The sequence below is a fragment of the Trichomonascus vanleenenianus genome (genome assembly GCF_965637985.1).
Source record: "Trichomonascus vanleenenianus strain CLIB 3782 genome assembly, contig: TRVA0_006S, whole genome shotgun sequence".
Lineage (NCBI taxonomy): Eukaryota > Fungi > Ascomycota > Dipodascomycetes > Dipodascales > Trichomonascaceae > Blastobotrys > Blastobotrys vanleenenianus.
The window spans coordinates 313,498-336,045 of NW_027481881.1; the positions used below are offsets into that span (position 1 = coordinate 313,498).

A 22,548-nucleotide genomic window follows, 5' to 3' on the forward strand; every position below is an offset into this window, starting at 1 on the left:
ACTTCGATTCAATATTTATCAGCATTTATACCATCAGCATTTATCCACCCTCTTTAACCCAGAAGAAACAAAATATGTCTGCTGAGATCAGATCCACATTTGCCCGATGTAAGGCCGAGGGCCGTAACGCGCTGCTGACTTTTGTCACCGCCGGGTACCCATCCATCGAAGAGTCCGTCGACGTGATGAAGTCGCTGCAGAAAGGCGGCGCCGACATCATCGAACTGGGCATGCCGTTCACAGACCCCATCGCCGATGGTCCGGCCATCCAGAAGTCCAACGTTATCGCCCTGGACCAGGGAGTAACCATCAAGAAGACGCTTGATCTGGTCAAGCAGGCGCGAGCCGAGGGCGTGTACGTGCCGATCCTCCTCATGGGCTACTTTAACCCAGTCATGCAGTATGGCGAGGAGAAGCTTATTGCGGACGCTAAGGAGGCCGGTGCCAACGGATTCCTGCTGGTTGATCTGCCGCCAGAGGAGGCCTTCCGGTTCCGTGACCTGTGCGCCAAGAGCGGGCTCACTTACGTCCCGCTGATCGCTCCGTCGACTACTAACGAGCGGCTCAAGCAGCTGGCGTCGATCGCTGACTCGTTCCTCTACGTCGTTTCGCGAATGGGCACCACCGGTGCCACCGGCTCGCTCGAGTCCAACCTTCAGGAGCTCATCAAGCGCGTGCGGTCGCACGCTGGTGACACTCCGCTGGCTGTTGGGTTCGGTGTGTCCACGCGAGAGCATTTCGTGACCATTGGCAGCGAGGCTGATGGTATCGTCATTGGATCGTACATCATCCAGCTGCTGGGTAAGACTGACAAGGCCGAGCGATCGGAAGCCCTGCGCAAGTACATCTCCGACATTGTCGGTGGCCGCGAGGTGCCAGACGTGGCTCCGGCAGCCGGCGGCGAGGAGAACTACGTTCCAAAAGAGAGCACGCTGGATATCAAGGACTTTGAGAACGCTGTAGACCGATTTGGCGAGTTTGGCGGACAGTACGTGCCAGAGTCGCTCTACCGGTGCCTCAACGAGCTCGAACAGGGCTTTAACGAAGCCGTTAAGGATCCCAAGTTCTGGGAGGAGTACCGGTCCTACTACGACTACATGGGCCGGCCATCGTCGTTCCACCTCGCCGATCGACTCACCGAGGTGCTGGGCGGCGCTAACGTGTGGCTCAAGCGAGAGGACCTGAATCACACTGGTTCACACAAGATTAACAACGCTCTGGGCCAGGTGCTCATTGCTAAGCGATTGGGCAAGACCGCGGTCATCGCTGAGACCGGCGCGGGCCAGCACGGTGTCGCCACTGCTACGGTAGCTGCCAAGTTCGGTCTCAAGTGCAAGGTGTACATGGGTGCTGAGGATGTGCGACGACAGGCGCTCAACGTGTTCCGAATGCGACTTCTGGGCGCTGAGGTTGTCAAGGTCGAGGCCGGTACCAAGACGCTGCGAGACGCCTGCTCCGAGGCCCTGCGAGCGTGGGTCACGACCCTCGACACTACCCACTACGTTCTGGGCTCCGCCACTGGGCCACACCCGTTCCCGACTATGGTGCGAACCTTCCAGAGCGTCATTGGTAACGAGACCAAGGAGCAGTTTGCCAAGCTTAACAACGGCCGACTGCCAGACGCTATTGTAGCCTGTGTTGGCGGTGGGTCCAACTGCTCCGGCATGTTCGCGCCATTCATCAAGGATGAGTCTGTCAAGCTCATTGGTGTTGAGGCTGCTGGTGAGGGTCTCGACACGGACAAGCACAGCGCCTCGCTCAATAAGGGCAAGAGCGGTGTTCTCCACGGTGCCAAGACCTACGTGCTGCAGAACGAGGACGGTCAGGTCCAGGACACCCACTCTGTATCGGCCGGCCTCGACTACCCAGCCGTTGGTCCCGAGCTGGCCTCCTGGAAGGCGTCTGGTCGGGTCACCTTTGATGCTGCCTCCGATGTGGAGGCGCTCAAGGGCTTCCGGCTTCTCTCTGAGACTGAGGGTATCATTCCTGCTATGGAGTCCTCTCACGCCGTCTACCGGGCTGCTGAGCTTGCCAAGGAGCTCGGCAAGGGCAAGGACATTGTCATTTGCCTGTCTGGCCGGGGTGACAAGGATGTCCAGAACGTGGCTGACATTCTGCCATACTACGGTCCAAAGATGGGCTGGGACCTGCGATTCGAGGAGGACGACGCATCCAACAAGCGACCTGCTGAGTCTACCAACGGCGACTCTAAAAAGCAGAAGACCAATTAACTTAATCTTCTTGTATCATATTTAAATCGCCAAGAGCTGTAAATATTCGTTAACGCTACAAATTCGAGCATTATATCTACCAAATCGGTAATTGAACAATAAATGAACTACTGTACTACCGGTAACGGAAAAGCGATGTATTGCCGATAAATGGAACTAAGCTAGAGGGGACAGCTCTCGAATACTCTCTCTTGTTGCAATTGGGGACCAGTCCCCCAAACACCCCTGGGACTCCGCTGCGCGGAGATCTGGTTGGTGTGACGGGGGTTTGGGGGCAGAGCCCCCAACTACGGGAGCTCGAGGGCTGGCCCTCGAACATATGCTCTAGCTAGTGCCAGTGGCCCTCCCTTGGGGCTCCGCTTCGCGGATATCTCTTGAAAAAGCCTCACGAGCCGCAAAAGCCGCACATTGGTAATTTCTATACCGATGAAGTAGTAAATATGGGAATGGCCTGTGGGCCGGGAAATTCTCGAAAACAACGAGCCTCCACAGACCCGAAGGTAGGGAACCACCATATACGAAGCAGCAGCAAGAACGACCTGCTGAAGACCAGAAAAATGATTGAACCGCCAACGGTGCCAAATATCCCACCGCACCGAGTGGCGATATCCAACATTGCCGGGTCCACGTCATTGGCATGCTGGATTGTGCTCCTGCTGCCGCAAATGATTGAGCAGTGGAGATGTGAGACCGCAGACGGCATTGCCATTGGGTTCCTCATCATTTGGGTTCTCGGCGACATCACGAACCTCGCAGGGGCCATATGGGCCTGCCTGCTGCCGGAAGTCATCCTCCTGGCCGTCTGGTACTGCATGGCAGACATACTCATCTTGTCTTCTTACTTTTACTACAAGCATAAGGCGCGGCGACGCTTGCGCGCCCTCCAGCACCACCAGCACCACCACCATCACAATCACAATCACGTCCACCCTGCGCACGAGCATGACCATCAGCATGAACATGGGGCGCGCGAGGGCGCGGAGGCCAGCTCGGCGCATGCCCGCACTGAGAGCTTGGACAATGACCCAACTCAGCCGCTCCTCAACCGCCGCAACAGCGCCTCACGGAAAAGCCACACGCGGCGTCGGGACTCTCTGAACTCCGTCATTGAGGCCGTCGAAGACCCCAAGAAGGGGTCTGTGTGGACGCGAATAGTGCTGCCTGTGCTGTTTGTGTTTGCAGCGGGCGCTTTTGGGTATGCCGTGTCTGGATCTCCTGAGTCGCAGCCTCCTCAGGACGGCAATCATTCCTGGGGCGCCCAGGTCATGGGGTATATATCAGCGACCCTTTATCTCGGAGCGAGACTTCCGCAGATATACCAGAACCACAAGCGACGGTCTGTGTATGGGCTGTCGCTTCTGTTTTTCATCTTCTCCACGATGGGCAACCTTACCTATGCCCTGTCCATTCTCGTGTATCGGTACGATCGCGCGTGGATCCAGCTTAACTTCCCGTGGCTGCTTGGCTCTTTGGGCACGATTATAGAGGACGTTGTCATTTTTATTCAGTTTTACGTGTACCAGGGCCAGGGGGCTCCGGAGGAAGGGAGTGCTATCACCGAATAGTTTACTGTATTTTTACAATGCATTATTATGTTCCTAGAGTTAGTACATATGTAGTTGATAATTCTTAGAAATACTGGGGTACCGGTAATAGATGGCAATTGAGCGAAGTTAGCGTTAACCTGGCTTATTCCTACTGGCTTATTATAATCTTTGCCAAATTCATGTGAGCCGTGCTCTTTACCCAATTGTGTATGTAGTCTTAGTTCACATATTCTATAACTCTCTTTTTCTTTCAAATCTCCCTCCATTTTAATTGGTACCGTGTGGTAGTACGTATCTCCGCGAAGCGGAGCCACGGGGGCTTGGGGGCTGGCCCCCAGAGAAAACGTCACTATGCTATGAGAACTCAGCATGGCGATAGCCATCAATGGGCTCTCTGTCTAAATTTCCCTGTTTTTTTAAAAAAAAGAGAGCTTAGTATTTGCCCCTGGCATAAGGCACTACAGTACGAGGGTAGCAGGATTTTTCCATACGGCTGAAATGCAGGTCCGATCGCTTGGGAAGGGGTGAAACGGGCCGGGGAACTCGACACGACAGTACGTGAGCGACTCGAGAAAAGATGCTTGTCACAGGTGTTCTGTGGGCATTTCTGTGGTGTTTCGTAAGAGGAAGCGACTTGTCCAAGTCGTACGATCGCCTGTCCAACGACTCGCTGCTGTGGAACCCGTACCGGTCTAACCTGTACTTTGGCGTACGACCCAATGGCATTCCACACTCGCTCATGTCTGGTCTGATGTGGTACAATGCAGACACGTACCAGGGCATTCAGAACATTAGACACAGCTGTGAGCAGCTCGACAACATGGCGACCTATGGCTGGACCAGTTACGACCCCCGGGTCGGTGGGAGCCAGATCATTAAGGATATCGATAACAAGGTCAGCATCACCACGAGCTTCGTCAAGAGTGAAGACGGCAAGAATTGGGCTGTGAGAGTTAAGGGGGAGCCAATTGGCGATCCCAGGGCAAAAACCACAGTCGTGTTCTATTCTGCGCTCGAGGGAGAAGGTGTGCTTGACCTGGCTAGCAAGCTTGACCCCAAGGGAATGAAGGGGACGATCCAGCTCCGCGGCGAGTCCCCTGAACTGGGCAAGTTTTCTCTGGACATCACGGAGGGACCATCCTCCAATGTCCACCCTGTGGCGAAGGGCCACCCACTGGAGGCGGAGAAGCCTACTGATCGGTCGCACTACGCCTCCCTTACGGTGCCGGATGACAGGGCGTGGCAGGCCAAGGAGATTTTCCTGACTCTCGCCCAGGAAACCGTTAACGAGCTTGCTGAACGATACTCTCAGGAAGACGCAATGCCTGCTCCGAACGTGTATTACCTTTCTGACAATACCGATATCTTAAAAGGCCGAATGCACTACGTGCAGAAGATCTTCCAAGGCAAGTTCGAGTTTGATGTCATTTATAACGTCGAGTCGAACGAATCTCCAATTACGCCAAAGTCAATTGGCAAGATGATTACTCGCGCCGAGAAGACCATGGACACAAAGTTCTCCGATGCTTTCCACTTCAATGCGCCATTTACCTCAAAGAAATTTGCTAGTTTCGCCAAGGAAATGTACTCAAACTTGGTAGGAGGTATGAACTATTTCTACGGCAACCAGCTCGTTGACCGGGCAGAATATGAAACTGAGGACGAGGAAAACTTCTGGGAAGTTGAAAAGCCTGACGCTGAAGTGGTCGAAGAAGGTCCACGCGAGCTTTTGACCCTTGTGCCCTCCCGGTCTTTTTTCCCGCGAGGGTTCTACTGGGACGAAGGGTTCCATTTGATCCCCGTTCTGGAGTATGACTCGGACCTGGTGATGGAGATCCTCAAATCATGGTTTAGTCAGGTTGACGAAGATGGATGGATTGCTCGAGAGCAGATTCTCGGCCCAGAGGCGAGGTCCAAGGTTCCTTCAGAGTTCCAGACTCAGTACCCACAGCACGCCAACCCGCCAACCTTGATGATCCTCCTATCCAAGATTGTGAAGAAGGTGGAAGCTCTTAAGAAAGGAGGAACCGACAAGATTAACCTAGGGTCGGCGCATATTGAGAATCCACAATTGTTGCATGACTATGTTAAGGAGGTATATCCGAATCTGCAGCTCCATTACGATTGGTTTAGAAGCACTCAGAAAGGCAGCCTCAAAGAATGGGACCGAGAGGCTTTCTCAAGCTCCGAGGGGTATAGATGGCGAGGAAGGACTCCACGACACTGCTTGGCAAGTGGACTGGACGACTACCCTCGAGCTGCAGTTCCACATACCGGTGAATTGCATGTGGATCTCATCAGTTGGATCGGTATGATGACGCGATCTATGAAGGACTTTGCTCGGATAGTTGACGATGAAGACGATTACGAAGAGTATTCCAAGATCGAAGATGCCATCATGAAAAACATAGATGATCTACACTGGAACGAAAAGGAGAAGTGCTACTGCGACAAGACGATAGATGAGTTTGAGGAGGATGTGTTTGTATGCCACAAGGGCTACATCACCCTCTTTCCCTTTATTCTGCAGCTAATTCCGGAGGACAAAATTGAACAGCGGGTGCTTCCGTTATTGGATTTGATTAAAGACCCTGAGCAATTATGGTCCGATTATGGCATCAGAAGTCTGGCGAAGAGTAACGAGTACTTTGGAACCGATGAGGATTATTGGCGAGGGCCGGTTTGGGTGAACATCAATTACCTGATCTTGGATGCAATGGTCCATTATGCTGGCGAGAACGAGAAGGTTAGAAAGGCCGCTGCTCCTATTTACAAAGAGCTGCGAACCAATCTGGTAAAGAACGTGTACAACCAGTGGAAGAAGACTGGTTTCGCGTGGGAGCAGTATGACTCGGAGTCGGGCAAGGCCAAGGGTGTGAAGCACTTCTTGGGCTGGACGTCACTGGTGGTGAATATTATGGCTATGCCTGAAGAGTTGGGTGCTGCAATTAGAGAGGATTTGTAGGAAGAGGATAAAAATAGATATCATCATTATATTCTATATACAATAAATAGAGAAGCTATGCAAATCCTTCTTTTCTTGCTTTCTTCCGCTTTTTTTGGGAAGCTAACCTCCTTTGCGATGGGGCGACTTGGCTCTTTTGCGATTGGGGGTGCTGGCTTTGAATCTGAGTTAAGGGCTGTGACATTGCAAATTGTGAGGAAAGCGGTTGAGAATGTAGTTCTTCGATCCGTTGACGCTGCTTCTCCGCCTGTTCTTTCTCTTCTTGCATCCGCTTCTTTCTCTCCTGCCTCTGCGAAATATCCCCATCAAAACGGAACCATTCATATTGGGATAGTGTCTGGTCATCTTCCCACTCAGAAAGAAGAAGCTTGGTCGTAGGTTTTAGTTGCTTTGTGTTAATGATACCATCAGTAAAAGCAGCCAAATCAGAAATGTAGTCGCGCACACAAGTCTGTGTTTCGCCAGCCTGATTCTCTTCACTGTCGATATCTTGAGGTGGTTCATTTTCCCCTGCTGACGAATGAACACCCATACATGCTAGAGACAGGTCAATTGCAACATGCCGGGCAAGCTTTTCTCTGTTGGTACGTATGTTTTCGTCAACGTCACCACTGAGAGGCTTCACCCACAAGCTGGTCACCAAATCATGGATATCTGTTACTCCTTTTACACTCTCTTCGAACAATGTGTTGAGATTGTAAGTCAGGGGGAAGACATCAATTTTCGAGTGCTCGTAGTGTTCCCGTAGCTGCTCAATCATATTTGTCACCTCGCCCAGGTCACTAAATAAAACAGCTGGCTGCCGCAATTCGAGCAGGGAATAGATACCGCGATGCTGATTTTTGAATAGATTGTTGATTGCGGCAGCAAGCTCCCTGCCATACACCTGAATTGAATCGGCGGCGTCAAAAGGAGGAACTATATCCGAAGATGCAAATAGGCTTTTGGTTATAGCGGTGAAATCGTAGTAGAATACCTCTCGGTTAACCGGGGTAATCTCCATAGTGTGGTCATTAAGGTCATATAGTTCAGAATTGCGCCGCGAAAATCGTCGCGTCTCTTTGATATCACTCACTAGGCGTGAATCCGCGTTTGTCGAGAGCAGCTGGCGAACAAGTCCATACCCAGTAGTGTAACGCATAGAGCAGAGTACTGAATCAGTCGAGTCGTATTCGAGCGGGAACATCTCCATGCACTGCGTGACAAGATCGGGGCTTGACAGGAAGTAATACGGGTCCTCTGCCGATATAGGCAGCCCTGTACCTTGAGTGAATTGGTACACAATATTCGGCTGGAGTAGCTGCGAAAATAGCGTAACTACATTGACATTGTCCACTGTACAGGCCGTCATTTGCAGGCTCGCGTCTTCAGAGTGCAAGAAGTGATCCCATGCTAGCAGAGTCTTGCCCGGGACCCGTCTATCGGTCCATATCAGCTGATTTGAAGTTAGAATCAGGTTCTCATAATCGCTTGAGGGTGATTCGGCTATATCGAATATCTGCGCGTTGCGAGATCTGGCGTTGAGTAGATCAATAGATGCAAGGGATCTTCTATCAAATAGTCGTGCATGCGCTCTGTTCGCCACCATTAGGTTGTTTTCATCCTCCTGCCAGAGCACCCTGTTCCATCTTGAGCGATGTTGCGAGTGGCTCAGGTGAGGCGCTCCAAACTCTATGGGCACGAATTCTGACTCCGATAGAGAGTAAATCGTCCACGACCCCACCGAATCAATCGTTGCAAATTCGCTCGCTCTATGCGGATTCAAACTACCGTACACCTGGTCTGCCCTTGAACCTTTAGTGTGGCTCCTAGGGGCGATCACGGCTTCGACTGATGCACTCAGCCCTTTAGTATTGGACAGTTTCACGACATGGATGCCCGAGGTGGTTCGGGCCAGAGAAAAAGGATGTGCAGCTAGCATATGCGATGGACGGGCGAAAGCGATCTGGTGTATCTTGCTCCCCAGATCAATGGCGATCGTCTCATCCAAAAACGGGACGTTGAGCCGGTCGTAGGTATCTTCTTCTGACGTTGCCATATTTGTCTTCAAAGTATTGAGCAAGGAGAAGCTTAGGCCAGTTCCGCCGCTATTTGCGTCGACCATTCCAATTGCTTTATGCTGCTTCGTCCCCCGACTTTTGAGGCTACCGATGCCCATTAGTCTTCCGATGATCGGATCATGACCAGTGCTGGACAGGGCATTAAAGGACTCGTAATTCAGCTCCGCCATGAGTTCAGATGGAATGTATATTCCAGATGCAGAGGACTGTTTTAGGGATCTATAGATTTTATGCTTTGAGCTGTATACGCCGCGTTCCGGGGAGTAGTTTAGAGATGGGATCAGTGTGTCTATGGCGCCGATATCGTAAAACCGGTATCCTTTGCCATGGCTCCTGGCAAAATGCCACGGTTCGTTAGGAGTCATATTGGCCAGATAGAGGCCCATTCCATCGTGGCCATAACTCAGCGTTACGCCGTTTCCAGAGCTGGGCCACATCCTCCTGCGCTCGGGTGATAAGTGTATCGGAAAATATATTTTGTGTGTGTCCAAGATCGGAGAAATGTAAGGTACCCAATCACCATCACTATTACGGTATCCAGGTAGTGCGGTAGTTGGCCAAATCGCTGCGAATCGCGAATTAATTTAGATCTAAAATTTGATATTTTTTACTAATTATATGGAAAATGCGCCAAATTGTCAGCTTCGGTTGAAATGTGTCGTTTTGTCATCAATGAATTACTGGTAACAATATGCAAGATCTGCCGATTCCTGTACTGGCACCCATACCTATTTTGGATTTTAACAACGGCAAACTGCAAATTACAGATAGTATCATTAAGCATCTACTTATTTTCACACATATAGCGCTGAAAGCTATTGAGAAGCTATCAGCTAGTAATTACTTGTGTTGGAAGGGTACGTATCTCTCAGGTACCGGAATGATTATCCTGCCATGAATAAAAGTGTGTATTGAAAATCAATTGATATACGGAACAATGATAATATCCAGAATGATAGCAAATTTGGAGAATTGTCTCCATATTATGAATAGAAGTCGGCACAACAATACGTACCACGCTCTACCGCTATTTTTCTTGACTGCCAGTACTGGTCTAGCATTGATACCGGGCTTTAAAACTTTCAAGTGGACATATATTCTGCTTATGTATTAACTTAATTTATCCTGATTACAAATAAGGGTACCAGAACAGACAATACAAGCCCCCTCGCCCCCATTTGAGTGTTTTGGTATGGCAAGCTAAAACGCTTACCGTAGTAAAAAAAAACGTCCTCAATCGACTCGTACTATGTACTACGGTTACTAATTTCATTACAAATTACGCCCATAAAGAGCAAGAATGCTCTAGGTCATAAATTTCATCCCCCTTTTTTTCATCCGCGGAGCCACAGTTCATCAAATGCCAACAACTGGCCTAAAAGTCTAATAAAGTGGTACGAAACGGGCCAGTTTACTGTTGAATTGGGAGGAATGGGAAGGGGCCAATCACAACGCGGATTTTGAAGGCCATTGGCTGGAAAAAAATAATCGACGTTGGGACGTTCGCTTCGCCCAGAGAAACCACCATCTTTCCAACCAAAAGAGAGAGCCAGTTTAGAAAAAATGGGTGTCACTGATCTTTGGAACGACCTCGTCGAATCCCTCATGCCAACTATCGCTTTGGCCGAGGAGGAGGTAGAGGAAGAAGTAAGCGCGATCCGAACCGCAGGGGTGCCGTGTTACCCCGGAAAGCCATGAACGTTGTGATAGCTAACCGAAATCTGCAGACCCCAGCTGAAAGCGAGGAGGAGGAAGAAGAGGATGAGGAAGAAGAAGAGGAGGAAGAGGAAGAGGTCGAGGATGTCTTCCCAGCTCTCCGAGAAGGTGTGTAACCCAATTACTTTTCTGCCGCTTAGCATATATGTGAGAGCTAACCGACGAATGTAGAGGCTGCCGAGGGCGTCTGCCACGAGTTCAAGCACCACTTCGAGGCGTGCCAGCAGCGAGTCTTCAAGGAGATGGAGGAGCCAGACTACGCGGACAAGGATTACAAGGAGGGTATGTGAAGACTGTTTATTATTGCCATTGGAGAGACATTTACTAACTAATTGCGTTTTTACACAGATTGCGTTGAGGAATTGTAAGTTCCGTTCATTATCAGCTGGTCCAATTCTCGGATCATTGGTACCTATGTCTTGCCGGAGTACTAACAAGCGCGTGTAGCTTCCACCTGAACCACTGCATCGATGAGCACGTTGCTCCAACTTTCTTCTCCAAGCTGAAATAGACAACCCGTTTTTCCTACTCCCTACAAACCAGCAACGATACTATTATTTACTAATATAAAAAACTGCCCCTTTTGGCCATAGTAGACTATGCAATTGAACATGTCCATCCTACATAAGCCATAGCAAGATATGGCTGGCCAGTGATTGGCCAGTTACCACCGGCTTAGTAATATTTCACGACTACTTATCTAATCTCCCAATCGGGAAATAACGGCCGGTTAGGGCTTCTGATAACCCTAGGGATCGCGCGCGCCGCACTCCCTTCCGCCCACCACCTCCCAAAAGGGCCACCCAGCATAGAACCCCCTCCAAAGGTTTTGGGAGGAGGCCTGCAATTTGCCGTCCCGGAAAGCCCCCAGCGCGACACCCTCCCAGTGCAAACCCAACTTTTCAAGCACTCATTTTCCTTCTCTTCACCTAAGGTCCGTACGAAGAAAGAGTATAAAGTAAGTGAACTGCTGCCGGTTTGGCGCACGAGTGTTTACTAACGAGAGAGACAGAAATGTCCAAGTCCAAGAACCACACCAACCACAACCAGATCAAGAAGGCTCACCGAAACGGTATCAAGAAGCCAAAGACCTTCCGATACGCTTCCATGAAGGGTGTTGATCCAAAGTTCCGACGAAACCACAAGCACGCTCTCCACGGCACCATGAAGGCCCTCAAGGCCCAGCGAGAGGCCGCCTCTGCTTAAATAATGTATAAAAATGACATGATTTGCGACTACTGGGGTGGGACACGCTATTGGTTAAGGAGGGCTGACCCCTCTATGTATTCAATCATTAAGCAAAAAATAAATTAATAAATGAGAATTACAAGCCAGATTCTCTCTTTCTAAGCGGATGGAGCGGTGGTGGCAGTAGCATCGGATGAGGCGTTGGCTACGACCGGGGCAGCAGCAGCATCGCCATTCTGGGACTGCGGCTTTCGACGCTGGAATCGCCGAGCAAAGTTCTGGGCAACCTTGACAGCCACGGTCGATCCGTTGACCGTCTTGCCGGAGTACTCCTCAATGGCCTTCTTCTGATCTTCCTCCGACCCAAACTTGACAATTGCCGTCGTCTTGGCCGGGAGGACAATCTCCTCGCCCCGCTTGGTGATCTTCTGCTCCTCCCGCGACTTGACGTTGGTCTTGACAATGGAGAGGCCGCTGAACAGAGCCGCAATGTCGGCGTCACTCGTGCCCGACGACAATCCGCTAACCACAACAGTATCCTTGGACCGCTTGATCTCACGGGCCGGGGACTTCTTGGCCGCCTTTTTCTGCTCTCCAGAAGATGCAGAGCTCGCTGCGGATTCGTCTTCCTGAACAGTTGAAGCAGTGGTGGCACTAGTGGCCGTAGTTGCCTCACCAGCAGTGGTGGCAGACGACGCTACGCTCTCGTCTCCCTCCTTCTTTGGCTTCTTCTCCTTTGGCTTTCGCTCAATGGCCCATGCAAGCTTGACCGACACCTCACGTTCGAGAAGCGACTTGCCATTGAGCTGTTCGACGGCCCGCTCGGCTTCTTCCTTGGATGGCAGTTCGGCGAATGCGAACCCGGCCTTCTTGAGGAACGACTCGCCGTTCTTCTTAGTCACACGGCTCCGTGGGATCGTCACCTGAAGTCTACACAATCGAGTTAACCCGTGTTTCAAAAGCATTGATACGCGTTATACGCGATCCTTCTAAGGGGAGGGGGGGTTGTAACTTACACTTCAAAGCCCTCAAACAGGCTGGAGATGTCCTCTCGACGCGCCTTGTACGGGATGTTGCCAATGTACACCCGCTTGCCTTCCTCTGCGGACTTGGCGACCGAAGAGGCCTTGGCCGGAGCACTGGGTGTCTCCTGAACCTCCTCCTTCTTCACTTCTGGGACCTTCTCAGCCTCGGACATTGCTTCTCTTTGGTTTACGGCTACGTAATTACTCTTTTATAGGCTTTCTCTTGTTACAAGATAAGCTACAAGGACCGTGCGAAGAATATAAAATTGGGTCGCTTTGGATATTTTGGGGGTTGGTTCAACAAACAACAACTTCTGTGGGGTGGCGTTATGGTGGGTGGTTAGGTATCCTGGGCGAATGCATACACGCGGTGGAACATTCTGGCACTGGGGCAATACGCGTGCGTGCGCCCCATTATTACGCGTGATTTTTGCCCAAGGAAATGGGCCTGGGGTGAAGAAGTGGATTTTTTATGTAGAAGGAGCCATTGATTTAAATATCAACAGGCTTTTTGACATTTTGAGCGTTTTGATGGGTTGGTATATGGGGGGGAGGGGCTCTGGACGGTAAGGGGCCCCTTTGCAGTGCTTCCGGCACAATCTCCGAAAGTGTCCAACATGCCCCTCTGTCAAACATTATCTACAGTGAATACAGACTATTTTCGATATTTTGATATTTCTTGAATCTACAATTTGTACTGTAATCTTTTCTCATCAGGCTTCTAGAGTAGGCTAATTCGCCATTGGCTAGTGTATTCCATTGCTACCGCATATGGATTGCTGTATGCACAGTGCAGCCGTATAACACGAGATGTGGGTAAGGTAATTGTGCGGCTCAGCCATATCGTGCATACACCTTACGCAGTGGGCATCAGCATTTTTAAAAAAAAAGTAGATAACTGTAGGTGGAGTTATACAGTGGCTGTCTTGTAAATTTGACCCTGACCTTCATATTTTGAGCTACCGGTAATTCAAATATTACATCTAGACGATAAGCTACCAACTACCGGTATATCTATCTTTCTGTAGTCTACATTGTAACTAGACAATTATAAGCGGGAAGGAGACTACTAAACAATGGATGCTGCTTGTACTGGGATCCGGAGTACTATCCCCCTCCTAACCAATCGGGGGCCAGCCCCCAAACCCCCGTAGCTCCGCTTCGCGGAGAGGCGCTATAGCATTCTACCGAGAATCCCGTAACGTTCAATGAGCAGCTGTTGTGGTGTGCTGAAGTTTATGTACTGAAATATACGTGCTGTTAAAGCTGTGAATGGTAAATCAAATACCGCAGTCACAGATGATGAAAAGTGCGCACGCAAATACCCAAGTAGGCAACACAGGCAGTTGGGAGGAAAGCGAAAAATTAAAGGTAGGAGAGATAGGCGGGTGTAAGCCGCACGGGCACAGTTGGGAGCGCAGAGTATCCCGAACCCCCTCAAACAAACAATCACAATTTTTCAAATCCCCGTCCACCTCTCACTGTCCAACACCGACAAAAAACAGTAAAAAAGAATGGGTAAGTCTTGATAAAAAGTGAATGAAGCGAAGGAATGGCAGGCTAACGTTTGGTGTGAACAGGTCGAGTTATTCGAAATCAGAGAAAGGGTGCTGGCTCTATTTTCAAGTCGCACACCCGACTTCGAAAGGGCGCTGCTCAGCTGCGAACTCTTGACTACGCTGAGCGACACGGTTACATTCGAGGTGTTGTCAAGCAGATCATCCACGAGCCTGGCCGTGGTGCTCCCCTTGCCAAGGTTGTCTTCCGAGACCCATACCGATACAAGCAGCGAGAGGAGACCTTCATTGCCAACGAGGGTCTCTACACTGGCCAGTTCATCTACGCCGGTAAGAAGGCTTCCTTGAACATTGGTAACGTTCTGCCAGTTGGCGCCGTTCCAGAGGGTACCATTCTCTCCAACGTTGAGGAGAAGGTTGGTGACCGAGGTGCTCTCGGCCGAACCTCTGGTAACTACGTTATCGTCATTGGCCACAGCGAGGACGGCAAGACCCGACTGCGACTCCCATCTGGTGCCAAGAAGGTCGTCCCATCCTCTGCCCGAGGTGTCATTGGTGTTGTTTCCGGTGGTGGTCGAATCGACAAGCCATTGCTCAAGGCCGGTAACGCCTACCACAAGTACAAGGTCAAGCGAAACTCGTGGCCAAAGACCTCCGCCATCGCTATGAACCCAGTCGACCATCCACACGGTGGTGGTAACCACCAGCACATTGGTAAGCCATCTACTGTTGCCCGAGGCTCCGTCCCAGGTCAGAAGATCGGTCTTATCGCTGCCCGACGAACCGGTTTGCTGCGAGGTACCCAGAAGACCAAGGAGTAATTTTTCAATTAAAATATATTGTTGTAATTATGAACCTATAAAATTGATCCCTTTCCCCTCACGCCTATCTATATCTAATCCATTACGTATATCATCCTTGCTTCTCTAATGTGTGCCAACAGCTGGACCCTATTTATTATATACGCCCCTAGCTCTACTTGTAATACAGTAGTAGCGCAATGTAGGTAAAGCCTAAATGTTGGAGCTGGTTGGGCTCGTTAAGTTAACGCTCGCCTTTCATGTTGAGCTAAGATTTTTGTCCCAACGCTGATGCAGATTGTCTCAGAGCTCGCATTTTCATTCGTTTTTTGCGCTTGTGCCTGTATTAGTGTCTGGGCCCATATAATACAACTCCTCTAATTCTATTACCTCCTCCTGGAATTTCTCTTTCTGACCTGTTTCCTCGTATATGTCTGCTGAAATGAGTAGGCTTTCAAAGACCGTCGTCCTCAAATACCGGGACTCGTCAAAAAAGGAAAATGACAACCCTGTTCCTGTTCCGGTACCGGATGCCACCACGACTAGTGCCAAGCAGGCCCCACCCTCAGAGCTGGCCTCATCCTCATCGTCACCAGTCTCTTCCTCCTCTTCTAGCAAACCGGTAGAAGATCTAATTGATGTGACTGCGGTGCGAGCGGCCATTGGACAACTCTACACGTATAACCTCGATGAAGACGAACTCTGGAAAGCAAAAGCTGATGAGGTCGCCTTGGCATTAAACACTCTTAGAAATCGGTGGAAAGAGCTTGACGCAATACGCAAAGCGTCAGTTAAACCAGTCCGTGGAGCAGGTATTGCTCCTAAGGGGCCGGGCAGAAGGCCCGGTAGAAAACCAAAGCGACGAGACTAACGATACCCATTTATTTATTCCCTCCGTAAAAAAACAAAAAAAAAACAACCCGGTATGATTTTACTGTTAATGAATGTATGCCTTATTAATATATGGATAATGATTTTTACACTTGCGGTGAGAGAGTAGTTATTATTTAGTGTAGCTCCGGTACTACAGTGATACGTAGATTGATCATCCTTCTTCAGGTAATGCGTACATATTTGGGGAAGCTCTTCAGCCATTTTTCAATGCTGCGATTAAAAGTTCATAACGAGATTTTATCGGTACTATTGGCATCTATTTTAAAACTATGCTACGACCTTTTGGTAGTACACTGTAGTGATATTGCTAAATTTATCGGATGGTAATACCGGTAACAGAGTTAACTTGTACGGTAATTGCTGACTTTACTTGAAACTTTAAATATGCTTTAACTCCATCCGATACTGCCAACTAGTTTATCTTTCATAACACGCGATTATGTATTGTATTTTTTTAATTAGTTTTGGATATGTACCGATACGCTACCGGCAGTATGATGGATTTTTTATTCTTTATCAATGGTACCTGTACTGTACCGCATTCCTGGTACGTACATTACCGGTGTGTACACATTGGTGTTATTCAGATTCAAAATAAAAGCTGGGCCATAGCAGATCAGCATTGATACTGATAATATTGAAGATTCGACGCTTCTTAATTTTCGCTTAATTTTTTATTACGGAAATTCATATTACCTGTTACCGGTAACTTATTAGCAGTTCATCTTTGCGGGGCAATACTGTTCTATGTAATTATGTGTCCACTCAGAAGGTCACAATAACTAACGAAAGAGCGAAAAAATAGTTCGTCATCTTATTAAAGATCGATATGCAAGAACAAGATTCACGAGCTCAACGTCCAGAGTAAGTACCCCGCATAAAACAACGATTGGATCAAGAATGGCGAGCCGACAAAAATATCCTGAAGATATCCTCCAATAAGCGTCATTAGTAGAATACCAAGCCCACCAAAGAAAGAATAAACGCCAGCAATAGATCCACTGTACTCTCTTTTGACGTCAGTGCAAAGACTCATTGAACTTGTCATCGTGCCAATACTGCCGACACCAAGGAAAGATGCCATTACAAATATCATCCAATGGTGTGGGTTGCTAATCATCGCGAACCCAATGCATCCAACTAGTCCCGAAAGAGCTGAAAGAATAATTGTTCGGCCACGTCCGTAATGGTCACTGAATATACCCCAGATAGGCGCGAATATCAGCATGAAAAGATTGACCACGCCAGTAATAATAGACGATAAAATGTATGCATCGTGACAGCCAGTCTTTATCTCTGAAGCCGGCACTTTGCAAACACCCTGGTCGTAAAACCACTTAGTGACAAAAAGAGGAATGAATAGCGTCGTCAAGACCGCCGAAGCTCTTCCCACAAACCCACCGAAATAGCCCAGGCTGATCTGACGATCGTTCGTAGCGCCAATGCCTTGCTTCAACAACTCAACGTAATTTTTTACGTGATGGACCAAAGAAGTAGCATTGTTATCATATGGTGACTGGTGGAGAGAAAAGAATAATATGACAGCAGCAGCTATAGCAATCCCTCCAACAATATGATATGCCGATTTAAGCGACTCAGCAGGGTGGCTCTGTTCTGGATCTAATGTAGTTGGCAAAGGTAGAAGTACGAAAACAGCCCCAAGCGCCCCCAATCCAGAAAAAGTACCGACAATACCTGCTATCTTACCATTGGACCTTCTAACTTCATCACCGGAGCCATTTCCGTCAGTGGGATTAGTTTCGGGAAGCAATGGAGCATCTATAGGGTCAGAATTGTGGTTAAACAGGTTCATCGTCGAAACCTCCGCGAGGATAGCGGTCATCATAGACAAGCTCGCAGAGGCGCCTACTGCAAAGAATAACCTTCGCAAGACCAGATCCGGGATAAAGTTACGGGCCATGGTATAAATCAAGAATGACAATCCCGTAACTAGCAGGCCGAACGAAGCGACAAGACGCGTTCCAATCTTATCACTCAAAGTGCCCCACATAGGGGCAAGAATCATACTGAGTACTTCATCAGAGAACCCTAAAAACCCAGCTTTTTGGCTCTATCATCATTGGTTAGTATACTCTCTCTTTTCTTCTGCATAGTTGACATACAATATCCTTCGTTATCCCTAGAATCTCAGTAAGGACAAAGGGCTGAGTCGAGTTCAGGAACACAACAAATGCCACCGACGAAAAGCAGAGCCCCAGATATGCAAACAAATTGCAATACGTCAGCTTATATCCCACTGTCATTTTGCAGCAGTGTATATCTAACCGCTCAACTACGAATGGTCACCAGGGTTTGCGTTCGGACTAATCGGGACTTATCAATCTCACTATTACCTCCACGGGACGGAGCGGGCCTGCGGCGGAGTAAATGATGTACCGGTATATCTTATTGTATGCAAGATTCACGTATGATCACATGATTTGAATCACGTGCACGTTTGTTTACAACCGCGAAATTACCTCCTGGCAAAGACACCCATCACCAAAAAAAAAATCAACAAATACGCGACGCGAGTCATGAAAGTCGAAGAACTCATCATTGATGGGTTTAAATCCTATGCGACTCGAACCGTTATCACCGGGTGGGATGCATCCTTTAACTGTATCACGGGGTTGAATGGTTCAGGCAAATCCAACATTTTGGACGCGATATGCTTCGTACTCGGCATCACAACTATGAGCACGGTGCGTGCCCAGAACCTCCAGGACTTGATCTACAAACGTGGCCAGGCCGGTGTGACCAAAGCGAGTGTTACCATCGTTTTTGACAACTCGGACCGGTCGAAGAGCCCGATAGGCTTCGAGGATCAGCCCCAGATATCTATTACCCGTCAGGTCGTCCTTGGTGGAACGTCGAAATTCCTGATCAACGGCCACCGGGCGCAGCAGCAAGCGGTCCAGCATCTATTCCAGTCTGTTCAGCTGAACATTAACAACCCTAATTTCTTGATTATGCAAGGCCGGATCACTAAAGTGTTGAACATGAAGTCTACGGAGATCCTTGCATTGATTGAGGAAGCTGCGGGTACGCGAATGTTTGAGGATCGCAGAGAGAAGGCGATCAAAACTATGGCTAAGAAGGAAAAGAAGGTCGAGGAGATCTTAGAGCTACTGAATGAGGAGATTGAGCCAAAGCTGGAAAACCTGCGTAACGAGAAGCGAACATTCCTGGAGTTCCAGCAAACCCAGTCTGGTCTCGAGCGCCTAGAGAAAGTTGTGGTTGCCCACGACTACCTCAAGTATACTGAGCGTGGGCGCGAGATCTCAGGGTCATATGATCAGCAGCGAGAGCTCTTGGAGTCCAAGGAGAGAGCCATTGAGAAGGCCAAGAGTGAGATCCAGTACCTGGAGGAAGAGATCAAGACCCTTAAACAGCGAAAGGAGGCCCAGATTCAGAAAGGCGGTCGCTTCCAGGCGCTGGAGCGCAAAGTAAAGGACACCTCGCAGGAAGTTGCTCGAATAAATACCCTTATCGAAATCAAGCAGAGCAACATTGCCGAAGAGTCCTCGTCGGTTCAGGAACTGGAGCGGGCGATTGCCGAACTGCAGGCCAAAGTTGACAGCGGCATGGAACATTACGAGTCTATTAAGAAGCAATACGAGGAGGCGAATCAGTCACTTAGCTCTATGAACGACAAATATACCAAGACTGAGGAGCTGCTGCGGTCGCTACAAACGGGTATCTCTTCGAAAGGCACAGAAGGTGGGTACGCCACTCAGCTGAACGAGGCCCGGGCCAAGGTGACCCAGGCACAGACGTCGTGTGAACAGGCCAAAGTGCGAATAAAGCATCTTGAGAAGCTCATTAAAGAGGATCAGGGAAAGACTGCCAAGGCTGAGGCTTCGCGATCATCGACACTCCAGAAGCTCGAACAGATGGAGGTTGAGCATGAGTCGCTGAAGAGCAAGATGGAGCAGGCCGGGTGGGTGCCCGGAAAGCTTGATGCTCTAAAGAAGAAAGAGTCTCAACTCATTGATGAGGTCCGGGAGATCAATAGCGAGCTAGAGAGCATGAAGCGAAGGATCTCCAATATTGAGTTCAACTATTCTAAACCTACTCCTAATTTCAACCCGTCCAGCGTTAAAGGGTTGGTAGCACAGCTGTTTACACTCGATAAGAAGAACTACAAAGGTGCTACCGCGTTGGAAGTGTGTGCTGGCGGAAGATTGTTCCATGTGGTTGTTGATACAGATGCTACTGCTGCACAGTTGCTACAAAAGGGCCAACTTAGACGTCGAGTGACCATTATTCCGCTGAACCAGATCAAATCCTTCAAGGTATCTGCCGAGAAGCTCGGTGCTGCCCAGACGATCGCGCCAAACAAGGTGGACCTGGCGCTGAACCTCATTGGTTATGACTCCGAGGTGACTGCTGCGATGGAGTACGTATTTGGGTCGACTTTGATCTGTGAAGACGCTGAGACGGCTAAGAAGGTGACATTCGATCCAAAAGTGCGCGTTAAGACGGTCACGCTAGATGGTGATGTCTATGATCCCATGGGTACTCTGTCTGGTGGCAGTAAGGCCAACAATGACGGAGGATTATTGGTTACGATGCAGAAGTACAATGAGGTCAACAACAAGCTCAAACTTAAGCAGGTAGAGCTCTCTGAAACACGGCAGGCACTTCGAGCCGAGAATGACCTCATGGAAAAGTGTCAGAGCCTAAAGAAGCAGATGGACTTGAAGGCGCATGAGATCAAGCTGGCCCGGGAGCAGATTGAACAAGGCAGCAATGCGTCGGTGCTCAACCAGCTGAGGGAGCGAACTGAAGAGGTAGAGTCGCTACAGCATAAAATCACGTCTGATGAGAAGGCAGCTGAAGAAGCGTACCTCGAGGTGTCCCGTATCGAAAAGGAAATGTCAGAGTTCAAGAACAACAAGGGAAGCAAGCTCGAGCAGCTCAAGACGACGATTACGAACCTGGACGCCGAGATTAAACGACAGAACGAGCTAGTCAAGGAAAGGTTTGCCTACTACCAGGAGGCCCAGGTGGAAAACGGCCAAATAAGTGACGATCTTGAATCCTGCAAGGAGCAGCTAGCTGAGAAGAAGAAGACCATTGGCGAGCTTGAAGCTGGTCTTAAAGAACTCAGCATCCAGTATGAAGTTGCTAAGACTGCAGAGACTGCAGCTGAAAAGGAGCTTGAAGCCGAGAAGGACACCCTCGTAGGCATTGATGGTGAACTCAATGAATACAACGCTACCTTGAACGCCAAAACCAAGTTTGTCACCGAGAATGGCCTCGAGTGTCAGAAACTTAAGCACGAGGTTGAGAAGCTCCAAAAGGACCGCGATGGGTTCAAGTCCGGTTTGCAGAACCTTGTTGAACAGTACGAGTGGATCCCAGACCAGGAGCAGTTCTTTGGCCAGCCGAATACCCCTTACAATTTCCACAACGTCAACATCAACGAGTGTCGCGGCCAGCTCAAACGACTGACAGAACGACTCAAAGGTATGAAAAACACGGTCAATTCTAAAGTTATGAACATGATTGAGAACGTTGAGAAGAAGGAGGCCTCGTTAAAGACGATGATCCAGACCATTGAGAAGGACAAGCGCAAGATCGAGGAGACCATTCACAGTTTAGACGAGTACAAACGCAAGGCTTTAGTCGAGACGTGGGAGATTGTCACCGACGAGTTTGGCAAGATCTTTGGCGACCTGCTCCCCGGTGGATTCTGTAAGCTTGTGCCTCCGGAGAACAAGGACGTGACCCAAGGACTTGAAGTCAAAGTCTCGCTCGGCGGAGTGTGGAAGGACAGTCTGGCGGAGCTTTCTGGTGGTCAGCGGTCGCTCATTGCATTGTCATTGATCTTAGCCCTGATGAAGTTCAAGCCCGCCCCGATGTACATTCTCGATGAGGTGGACGCGGCGCTCGATCTCCACCACACGCAAAACGTTGGCCTCATGATCAAGAACCGGTTCTCATCGAGCCAGTTTATCGTCGTAAGTCTCAAGGATGGCCTGTTCAACTCGGCAAACCGTATCTTCAGAGCGCGGTTCCAAGACGGTACGAGCACTGTCTCAGTGATGTAATTATGTTTGTCTTAAATTATTATTTATTTTGTCCAATTATGGTGAGCTAGCTTAACCTTTGGGGTGCTCTCCGTACAATCGTCCACCGGTGCTGCTGTATAAATAATAATACGTATTGAGCCCTAGGAAGCGAGGGGATAAAGGGGGTAGAGGGGGGGGGGGGGGTACAATGACAGAGGCTGAGTACAGTGTACTACAAGAGCAACCAGGAGAGAGAAGAGCTGTACGGCACTCGTTGTACAGAATCTCGCTCAACCCACATATGCCGGACCCCTGTACACCAATATATTAAAGCGAACAACCGACCATTTCCAGCAAAATGGCTGTCAAATTTTCATAGAAAAGTGTCAAGATACCATTATAATCCAACCTGGTGGGTAGGTATTAATTCGTCAAGCCTAGCCTGCTTATCTGATCGAAAAGGTTCCCAATTAGGCAGCTGTGTCTCGAGCGCCGTTACCTCAGAACGCCGGTAAGGCTCACTGTGACTTCCCAATCCGGCAGGCGCATGGTCCGAGACTGCCCTTCCTCATCGGGCATGGAAAA

General features: G+C 49.4%; 11 protein-coding genes across 11 annotated transcripts; 8 read left to right on the plus strand and 3 right to left on the minus strand.

The window, feature by feature from the left end:
• Positions 1-74: 74 nt before the first annotated feature.
• Positions 75-2,231, plus strand: TRP5 (tryptophan synthase TRP5; the record flags this gene model as incomplete). The annotated part of the gene is made up of 1 exon (XM_076683121.1): positions 75-2,231. The coding sequence occupies one exon, from the start codon at positions 75-77 to the stop codon at positions 2,229-2,231; it is 2,157 nt and encodes a 718-aa protein (XP_076542729.1).
• Positions 2,232-2,788: 557 nt separating this feature from the next.
• On the plus strand, positions 2,789-3,796 carry RTC2 (PQ-loop repeat-containing protein; the record flags this gene model as incomplete). Its single annotated transcript, XM_076683122.1, has 1 exon — positions 2,789-3,796. One exon carries the CDS (start codon positions 2,789-2,791, stop codon positions 3,794-3,796), a length of 1,008 nt encoding a protein of 335 aa, XP_076542730.1.
• A 559-nt stretch (positions 3,797-4,355) lies between these two features.
• Positions 4,356-6,743, plus strand: CWH41 (mannosyl-oligosaccharide glucosidase; the record flags this gene model as incomplete). Its single annotated transcript, XM_076683123.1, has 1 exon — positions 4,356-6,743. One exon carries the CDS (start codon positions 4,356-4,358, stop codon positions 6,741-6,743), a length of 2,388 nt encoding a protein of 795 aa, XP_076542731.1.
• A 55-nt stretch (positions 6,744-6,798) lies between these two features.
• Positions 6,799-9,240, minus strand: TRVA0_006S03092 (uncharacterized protein; the record flags this gene model as incomplete). The annotated part of the gene is made up of 1 exon (XM_076683124.1): positions 6,799-9,240. The coding sequence occupies one exon, from the start codon at positions 9,238-9,240 to the stop codon at positions 6,799-6,801; it is 2,442 nt and encodes an 813-aa protein (XP_076542732.1).
• A 1,126-nt stretch (positions 9,241-10,366) lies between these two features.
• On the plus strand, positions 10,367-11,030 carry QCR6 (ubiquinol--cytochrome-c reductase subunit 6; the record flags this gene model as incomplete). The annotated part of the gene is made up of 5 exons (XM_076683125.1): positions 10,367-10,450; positions 10,531-10,627; positions 10,691-10,801; positions 10,868-10,883; positions 10,967-11,030. The coding sequence occupies 5 exons, from the start codon at positions 10,367-10,369 to the stop codon at positions 11,028-11,030; spliced, it is 372 nt and encodes a 123-aa protein (XP_076542733.1).
• A 359-nt stretch (positions 11,031-11,389) lies between these two features.
• RPL29 (60S ribosomal protein eL29 RPL29) lies at positions 11,390-11,725 on the plus strand (the record flags this gene model as incomplete). Its single annotated transcript, XM_076683126.1, has 2 exons — positions 11,390-11,477; positions 11,528-11,725. The coding sequence occupies exon 2, from the start codon at positions 11,534-11,536 to the stop codon at positions 11,723-11,725; it is 192 nt and encodes a 63-aa protein (XP_076542734.1). The 5' UTR covers positions 11,390-11,477; positions 11,528-11,533.
• A 140-nt stretch (positions 11,726-11,865) lies between these two features.
• RRT5 (Rrt5p) lies at positions 11,866-12,905 on the minus strand (the record flags this gene model as incomplete). The annotated part of the gene is made up of 2 exons (XM_076683127.1): positions 11,866-12,637; positions 12,724-12,905. 2 exons carry the CDS (start codon positions 12,903-12,905, stop codon positions 11,866-11,868), a joined length of 954 nt encoding a protein of 317 aa, XP_076542735.1.
• A 1,341-nt stretch (positions 12,906-14,246) lies between these two features.
• Positions 14,247-15,070, plus strand: RPL2A (60S ribosomal protein uL2 RPL2A; the record flags this gene model as incomplete). Its single annotated transcript, XM_076683128.1, has 2 exons — positions 14,247-14,250; positions 14,313-15,070. 2 exons carry the CDS (start codon positions 14,247-14,249, stop codon positions 15,068-15,070), a joined length of 762 nt encoding a protein of 253 aa, XP_076542736.1.
• A 409-nt stretch (positions 15,071-15,479) lies between these two features.
• On the plus strand, positions 15,480-15,920 carry TRVA0_006S03202 (uncharacterized protein; the record flags this gene model as incomplete). Its single annotated transcript, XM_076683129.1, has 1 exon — positions 15,480-15,920. The coding sequence occupies one exon, from the start codon at positions 15,480-15,482 to the stop codon at positions 15,918-15,920; it is 441 nt and encodes a 146-aa protein (XP_076542737.1).
• An 867-nt stretch (positions 15,921-16,787) lies between these two features.
• Positions 16,788-18,207, minus strand: TRVA0_006S03224 (uncharacterized protein; the record flags this gene model as incomplete). Its single annotated transcript, XM_076683130.1, has 2 exons — positions 16,788-18,014; positions 18,067-18,207. 2 exons carry the CDS (start codon positions 18,205-18,207, stop codon positions 16,788-16,790), a joined length of 1,368 nt encoding a protein of 455 aa, XP_076542738.1.
• A 432-nt stretch (positions 18,208-18,639) lies between these two features.
• Positions 18,640-22,002, plus strand: SMC2 (condensin subunit SMC2; the record flags this gene model as incomplete). The annotated part of the gene is made up of 1 exon (XM_076683131.1): positions 18,640-22,002. The coding sequence occupies one exon, from the start codon at positions 18,640-18,642 to the stop codon at positions 22,000-22,002; it is 3,363 nt and encodes a 1,120-aa protein (XP_076542739.1).
• Between the last annotated feature and the right edge of the window lie 546 nt (positions 22,003-22,548).